General features: G+C 49.8%; 1 protein-coding gene across 1 annotated transcript in view; it reads right to left on the reverse strand.

Moving 5' to 3' along the window:
- LOC113957327 (polypeptide N-acetylgalactosaminyltransferase 17-like) overlaps positions 1-7,874 on the reverse strand; it is an 80,578-nt gene extending 72,704 nt beyond the window's left edge. Inside the window, exon 1 of the mRNA XM_027664701.1 lies at positions 7,388-7,874. Within this exon, the coding sequence (XP_027520502.1) occupies positions 7,388-7,625 (238 nt within the window). The 5' untranslated portion in view covers positions 7,626-7,874. The remainder of the gene's footprint in view (positions 1-7,387) is intronic.
- Between the last annotated feature and the right edge of the window lie 198 nt (positions 7,875-8,072).

The raw sequence follows: 8,072 nt of genomic DNA on the forward strand, positions 1-8,072 counted from the left end.
CCAGAATGTGCTGAGCTGGGAGGGACCTCCAAGAATCATGGAGTCCAACCCTCAGCCCTGCACAGGCCCAGCCCCAAGAGTCACCCCCTGTGCCCCAGAGGATCAGCCAAACCCTCCCTGAGCTCTGGCAGCCTTGGGGCTGTGCCCACTGCCCTGGGGAGCCTGGGCAGTGCCCAACCAGCCTCTGGGGGAAGAACCTTTGGCTGAGATCCAACCTGAGCCTGCCCTGACACAGCTCCAGCCATTCCCTGGCTGCTGTCCCTGGTCCCCCCAGAGCAGAGCTCAGTCCCTGCCCCTCCTCTGCCCCTGCCCAGGCACTTGGAACTGCACTGAGGTCTCCCCTCAGTCTCCTCTGCTCCAGCTGAACACACCAAGTGCCCTCAGTGTCCTCACACGGCTTCAAATCAAGGCCCTTCCCGATCCTCGTTCCCTCCTTTGGACACTCTCCAATGGCTTCAGATCTTTCCTAGATGTCCATGATTTCCAAATACATCCAACTCCAAATGTCTCTCACTGGTGACACAATAGCACATTACTGATACAGACTGAAAATCACACAATTACAGCACCTTTCTGGGTTTTTTGCATCCTTAGAAAGATATTTCCAAGATCTGCCTGATTAAATAGGCAGGATAAATGTAACGTTCCTTTGTCATTTTACCAACAGGGTTCTGTTTCTCCGTTCATTTATTAATATGCAAAAATAAAATACCACCCTTGTCACCATTTTCTGGTCACTGCAGTTGCATCTCATGAATCCTGTGTTGTCTCTGCATGACAAATGTGTTAGTGGCTTATTACTCATTCATTGCCAGTGACAGGGAATATTCGGATCACGATGCCAAACAACTATCAAACCCAAAAGTTATCTATCACTTCCTCATCAGCTGTTTGTAAACTAACTGTCACAATAATGTCTAAGCTTCCAGATGTTTCCTAAATGACTGTCTTAAACCTCATCTTTTAAATATATTGTTTCTCTAAGAAGTATTTCCTTTATTCACTCTGATGGGTATCAGACCCAATTCCTGTGACCCTGCTGAGGGTGATTTAGAGGCTGCAGCCCTCAGGTGTCTTGAGCTCTCTCCTGCACTTAGGAAGTTTAGGTTGGGAACTTCTAAAAGCTGGTACTGACTCTGCATAATTTGTATTATTCCTAATGGGGAATTAGGAAACCAAATCTGTCAGGTATATAATAAATGTTAAAGCGGCAATTTTTATCAAGCTGCTATAAAATATATAAGGCCATACAACATAATACAGTTGGTTTCTACTTCAGGACTATATATCATGGTGGTGGGACTGACATGGAAAGAGCATCCCAGCTCCAGTGGGACACAGTTAACACAGCAGTCACACCCCATCACCTCTCACTTATCTCCACATCACCATTTCTTCAATCAAAGATTTCACCCAGCGAGCCTGTGCTCTTATGAAGAGCTATTTGATTTCAATAACATGATTAAGGTTTGGGCCCTTCTGCCTACAAACAGCTTTTCCTCACCCTCAGTTATTTACACAGTTATTTATCTTATTCAGAGAATTTCTTAGCTTTTTAGTTAATGTACTACCTACCTGTTAAAATCTCAGTATTACTGGTCTGTGGGTGTAGTGCTGTTACAAACTACTAACTGCTGATAGAACCATTTTTAATCTGCCTTATTTCCATACATAATTTCTATGGTCAGTAGTTAGCTAAGTCTGTAATGTGTTTGGAGGATGATAAGTGTTATAGAAGATAAGCATTATCTTATCCTTATGGGAAGCAAATCCACATATCTATAAAGTGGTTTAAGTTAATTAAGGGCCACTTTACAAGGGGGAGAGCAAGAGCCTGTTAAGGGCTGTGGTTCAGTATCAGCCTCCGTGTCCATGTGCAACCCTCCCAAAGTTAATTTCCTAATTGGATAAGCAGATGAGAGCACAGTCAGGGAGCAGGAGGCTGCTGGCATGAGCTCGGTCCTGTCTCAGCATGTGCAAATCATTCCATGTGCAAAAGCACAGATGCAGGTTTCTCTAAAAACTGAATATAGGCTTATTTCACCACCGAGGAATGTAAAGTTCCTCTTCAACTTTTAACAGTTGGTAAAAGCAGCAGTTTACTCTGTGCATTTCTTTAGGGAAAGAGCTTGCTCTGCTCCCCCCTTCCCTGACCAGCTTCAACCCAGCACTTCTTCATCACTGCTCTCTTTTCTCAACAATTTGCAGATGCCTTTTATTCTCCCTGATCTTTTACGACATCAAGCTGGAGCAACCTGGGCTAGTGGAAGGTGTAACCTGGGCTAGTGGAAGGTGTAACCTGGGCTAGTGGAAGGTGCCCCTGCCCATGGTAGGGGGTTGGGCTGGATGGTCTCTAAGGTCCCTTCCAGCACAAACAATCCTGTGATTCTACAACCTGCTGTGAACTCACGAAGTAAAATTTAACAGAAGAGCTCAGGGTAAGTCAGCAATGCCCTTTCATGGTGTTTTCTGCCTTACCAATATTTGGCTTGAAGTAAAGACTTTTCATACTATTTTCCACATTATTCAGATGCCACATTATTCCTGTCACGCTGACAAAACTCAGCTGCTGTTGTGTATCCACCAAAAAGCACTAGAGAGGGAGTTTAGAGCCTTCACTCTCCTCAGAGGCTTTAATCCAGAGCCAGATCCCCTGAACATGCACAGGCAGGTGTTTGTCCCAGCCCAGCTGGGTGAAAGGTTGCTCAGGTAACCAGGGACCAGCAGAAGGGAGCAGTCTCCATCTGTTCAAGGTGGCAGATACAGGTGATGGCCTCCCCACACCCAGACCCAGGGTTTATTTAAAGTTCTCTCCCTCCTGCACTCTCAAACTGGCAGTTTTAATGACTGAAGTATTTATGTATTGACCTCAAGAGCTTCTGGTGCACAGGGTTCAGAGGAGGGGATTATAGGGTCAGATGCAGATGGAGGGGGAGACAAGACAACACACCAAATCAGACCCAGGCTCTTTGCTCCTGCCTGGGATGGACACTCAGCACTGGAGCAGCCCCAGAGCAGGGCACACATAAGGAATCCTGATGATGGACCCTGCACACATAAAGAAACCTGCTGATGGACCCTGCACATCCCACCCAGCCGGGTGTCCAACTTCCCAAAGCTTCTCCTGCCCAGGGCATCCCCACCCTCATCCTCTCTCCTCCTAGGAGGGGGGTAAACACACCCTGCCCTGCTGTGAACATCTCCCATGCCAGGGTGGGATCCAGGGCACCTTCAAGAGCGTGAAGGGAGGTGGAAGAGGGTAATGCAAGAGCTCAAGGAAGATGAAACAGCCACTCAAAAGCTACCTGGGCAATTCCCTGTGGGAGGAAGGGAAAGGAGCCACTTCTCACAACACAACAAGCACAGGACCCAGCCCACTGAGGGGTCCCACAGTGAGCAGTGTCTTTGTACCCTGTTTCATGACACAAACATCAACTTTCCTCCAGCCATGGCACTCATCCTACAGGCCAGTCTGATGCTAGAAAGTTGGCCCACCTTTGCTGTCTCAGGATCCTGTAAATGCCCAGTTTCTTAAACGCCTCATGGTCACTCATGGGTTCCTACATGACCCCAGAGGAATGGGAATGGATAAAGGCAGACCCTGAGATGAGCTCAGCTGGGCAAAGCATGGTGCCAATAACACCAAGAGCATGGGTTTGATCCCCATATGGGCCATTCACTCACTGATCCTTGTGGGTCCCTTCCAACTCAGGATACTCTGTGATTCTGTGACTCTGCCCAGCCCTTCCCAGGAAGCCCATGGCTCCTGCCAAAGCTGGATGCTCTCTCCTGAGTCTCTGTTCCCTCCAGCTCCTCACTCCCTACCCGGTCACATAAGCACAGAAACCCTCTCTTTGCAAACACGACAAACTGAAAAGTTCATTTGTGCGAATCTCCATAAAGTTGGAGATAATCTGGACCACAATTTGTGCTTATGTAAATGTCAGCACACAGAAAAATAGGTTTGGATCAAAAAGACAAGTTGTAGCTAATACCCAAAGTAAAATACAGACTTTCCTTTCCGCCCTTCATTAGCTCTCTCTGAACATCTGCTGAACAAGAGAATTCCAGCTATAAAAGTGACTCCAGAAATTAAAAATCCTCTGAATTTCCAGATCAGTGCCTGCACATACAAAGCCCTTCATTTCAAAGGGCACCCTCATCCTTCTGTGTGTGGGAGCCATCTGATTAGAGAGCAGCAAAAAGCAACAGAACAGCAAAAAGCAAACCCCACACAACTTGTGCAATGAATTAGGGAGCAATAATAAACTAGAATGAACAAAACGCACATACAGTTCTCAATCAGGCCACAAGAAGACTAAATAGACAATTTGGGGCAAACCCAAGTCTTTTCATGGGTACTTCATGAATTAGAATGAGGAGAAAGCTGCACCAGGCCAGTGCCTGCTGTGGTTGACTCCTCGATCCTGTGGAGCATTCCCAGGGTGCTCTTTCAACTCCCATGTGAAACAAGTGGCTGACACAGTGTAGGTTTGTGCACTGCTACCCAAGTTAACTCCAAAACTCTGTGAGACCAGCAAAGTGCATCATCTGGGAAGTGAGGAGGCATCGTGGGAGGCAGGCTGGGTCATGTCTGGGACAGCTCTTCTTGTACAGAGAGGAGTGAGAGGCAGCCTGGTATTATTTCCAGGATGGCCCACCAGAGAACTGTCATTCAAAAAGGGTGATTGTGTCAAATCCTTCCTTTACCAGGCCCAAGGCAGTGTTGTTTAGGTTGTTTTCACGGCCAGTGTTTACAGAGATAAATAAATACAGACACATAAAACATGAGGGTTGCTGTACCACAGAGGGCTGTTATTTCCAATATGCTTTACACTACATGACTCACAAACCAAACCCACAGCAATGGTATGATCAGATTGCTCATTTAATCTTTACAGAATGGAGCTTTTTAAGAGATTCAGTTTTTTAAAGATGGCTTCAACTCCCACTGAAACCCGGCCAAGTCCTATAATGCAGAAAAAATCCATAGCTGGCTGCACCCAAACTGGGGGGTAGTTTCTCTCTTCGGCCAAACGCTTCCTGATGCTTCCCAAGGTGCAGATTTTCCACATGCTGCACTACAGGACATTATATTTTATGATTTTGTGCTAAACCACGGGTCAGATTTACAGTGAAATACGACCTTACACAACCTCTGGGTGGATTGTTCTGCAGGGGCTTGGCCAAAAGCTCAGGTGGGGTTGGTGAGGCACCAGCACACAACTCCCCCAGCCAAAAATCAAAGAGGAGGAGTGAACTCATGTTTGCACACTCCAAGGGGGCAGCAGGATTTCAGCTTTAGGTTCTCCTCAAGTACCCAGAAGGAATGATGATCCAGGCACAGAAAATTCCTGGCACGGGAGCCGGACCAGCCACTCCCAGGGACTGTCCCAGCACACCTCACTGTTCCCTTTCAGTGGTGATGGGGGGTTCACCTGGCCCCCACATCTTGCTCTGAACCCCTGTCCTGCTGAAGCACAACACACAGACATCACTCAGAGAACTGGGCACATTGTGCTCCTCTCAAAACCACATGTGCCAAAGATACACTTGACCCAAAGTTACATAAGCACTGTGCCAGAGCTATTTTTTAGCCAGACTGATCAGTGTTGCTATAAATCACCCCAGGATGCAGAGGCCAGACAAGATGTCACATTTATGTGCTCAGCTTTCTGCCTGCCCTAGGAAAACATCTGTGATATGGGCAAGATCTCTATTCCCTCTCTGCCTCCCCTGGTCTGTAGGTGCATCGTTGCTCCTCGGCACTGAGCAGACTCCAGTACAACACCAGAACGTGCTCCCAGTGCCCAGAGCAGCCTGAGGAGAGTACAGAGCTGTCCTGAGCTCCCAGCTCCTCTCACAACCCCAGCCAGCCCCAAGAGCAGCCCCCAGAGCACAGCAGAGCAGGGAGCCACCGAGGAAGGGCAACATCACTTCGGCTCTCCCTGTGTATTTGTGGGAAGGGCAGACTGCATCATGATTACTTGTCCTAGTCCAAGGTCCTGGCGTGAGGGCTCCTGTCTTGCAGCTATTGCCTGTTTTTAAATAACTGCCTAGATCTCCCCAGCAACTTCTGCCCTAGCAAATCCAGGAGCAGGCAGTTTCAACAGTTTGATTATAAATAACATGCAGCTTTCTACCTTATTCCTTGTTATTCTTACGCTTCACCACATTTGTCAGCCAACAGTGCTGCTCCAACATCTCACGGTGCCGGGCACAGGCAGGACGGGTTCCTCATGCAAGTGTGTAAGGCAGGAATATAAATAACACTTTCCTGCTTCTCACTGTGCCCAGTGCCATCCCCAAAGCCCAGACAGTGACTCAGCCAAGGCTGGGCACAGGGAAGGGCACTGCCAACTGGCACAGGGAGGGCACGCTGCGTTCCTGCACCTGCCTCACCTCCCAGGTGCAGAAGTCAGAGCAGCACGAGCTCGAGTTCAGCACTCAGAGCACAGCAGCTCTCGGATCAACACGGCACAGAACCGGGCATCAGCTTCATGTTCAAAACTCAGAGAGGGAATCACACTGACATGGCTAAAAAAACATTTAACTCTGCTAATTCTGACTCTAGAAGACTTGCAGGTGTTAAAGCTACAGAGGCTGGAAGCAATAAACAGGACTCTTGGCTCAGAGACCAACCCCAGTTGGGAATCTATGGGGAACAACTTGAAAAAAATCAGCTTCCACAATGAGTGTTTTAATTAGATACCTCAGCCAGATTTCTTATGTCTTTACAACATGTTTCTCTATCCTGCACAGCATCTTTAAAACTCCCTTTTGACATCTTGGAACTACTGAACCTGGTGAGATTTTAATAGAAATCCCTTTGCTGTGCTATAAAGAGAAGCATTACTTGAGATTTTAATTAGCAGTCGTCAGTGCTGAGCCATAGGAAATACTGAATACTTTGCTTAACTTCACAGAGAAAGTGCCTTTGCTTTCTGACCTTCTGCACTCCAATGATGCAACACACTTGAGCCGTTTAAAAACTCCTTTCCAAAAACCCAACTCTGGAGGAGTAAAAGCCATTCCCTCAATCAATACACACTGTGCTCCTCCAACCCATGTTCGCCCACTGCACACCCTGCTCGTTTGATGCAGAAATCGTGCCTCTGTCATCTCCTGAGCGCTGCTCTAAATCTCAAAGGCAGCATTCTGTTATTACGATTTCCTCCCATCCTGTGCAAGGTACTCCGGGCTTTAAACGCACACGGAACTTGGAAATCATGTGCTAAATTGATTCAGACCCCGTTTGCACAATAACACAGAGAAAAGCACGGGTCTGGCATGCGAACTTCAAGCGAGCCGGGCACTTGCTCTGAGCCTCGATTCACCACCCACGACCATTCCCAAAAGGCATTTAAAGCAGGAGAACTATTCCTACCATTCAGCTGCCTGTAGACTATGTCTTCTAGGAGCGAGAGCCTCTTCAGCACCGCATCCTGGATGGAGCTGCCGCCGTGGGCTGTCGAGTTGGCCACTTCTGCCCTGGGATGGATGTCATGGAAGGAGTCTCCACTCTTGGCCGTGATGGGTCTGCACTTGGCCAGGAAGAGGACGAAGCCAGCCACGGCGATGAGGTTCAACACCAGCAGGACTTTGACTCTCCTCAGAGAAGCCATCAAACTTCCCGAGGGGCCCCGCCAGCCGCAGGGCTACGGGAGCGGGCCCCGCTGCGCGCACATCGCGGGGCCGGGGACGAGGCGCGGCGGGAGCGCGGGGAGCGCGGGGCTGGGGGAGCGCGGGGCCGGCGAGCAGCGGGGCTGGCGAGCAGCAGAACCGCTCGCCCAGGCTGAGCAGCGGAGCCCGCCCCGGACTATGGCCCCGCAGAGGAGGCGCGGCCGGGGCCGCCCGCCCCGCTCCGCCCGCCGCGCTCCCTCCGCCGCCGCCACTTCATGCCCCGCGCTGGGCGCCCGCGCCGGGGCTGCGGGGCGGCCGCGGGGCCGCCGAGCGCTGCGGCAGCACCGGCATCACCGCCCAGCCCCTGCCCGCTTCCTCCCCTCCCGCCTGCCGAGCCTGCCTCCGAGCCTGCCTCCTCTCTCTCTCTCCCGCCTCCGCCGCGGGGGGGG

This window comes from Corapipo altera, unplaced genomic scaffold (genome assembly GCF_003945725.1).
Source record: "Corapipo altera isolate COAL_440 unplaced genomic scaffold, ASM394572v1 105, whole genome shotgun sequence".
In the NCBI taxonomy this organism is placed as follows: Eukaryota; Metazoa; Chordata; class Aves; order Passeriformes; family Pipridae; genus Corapipo; species Corapipo altera.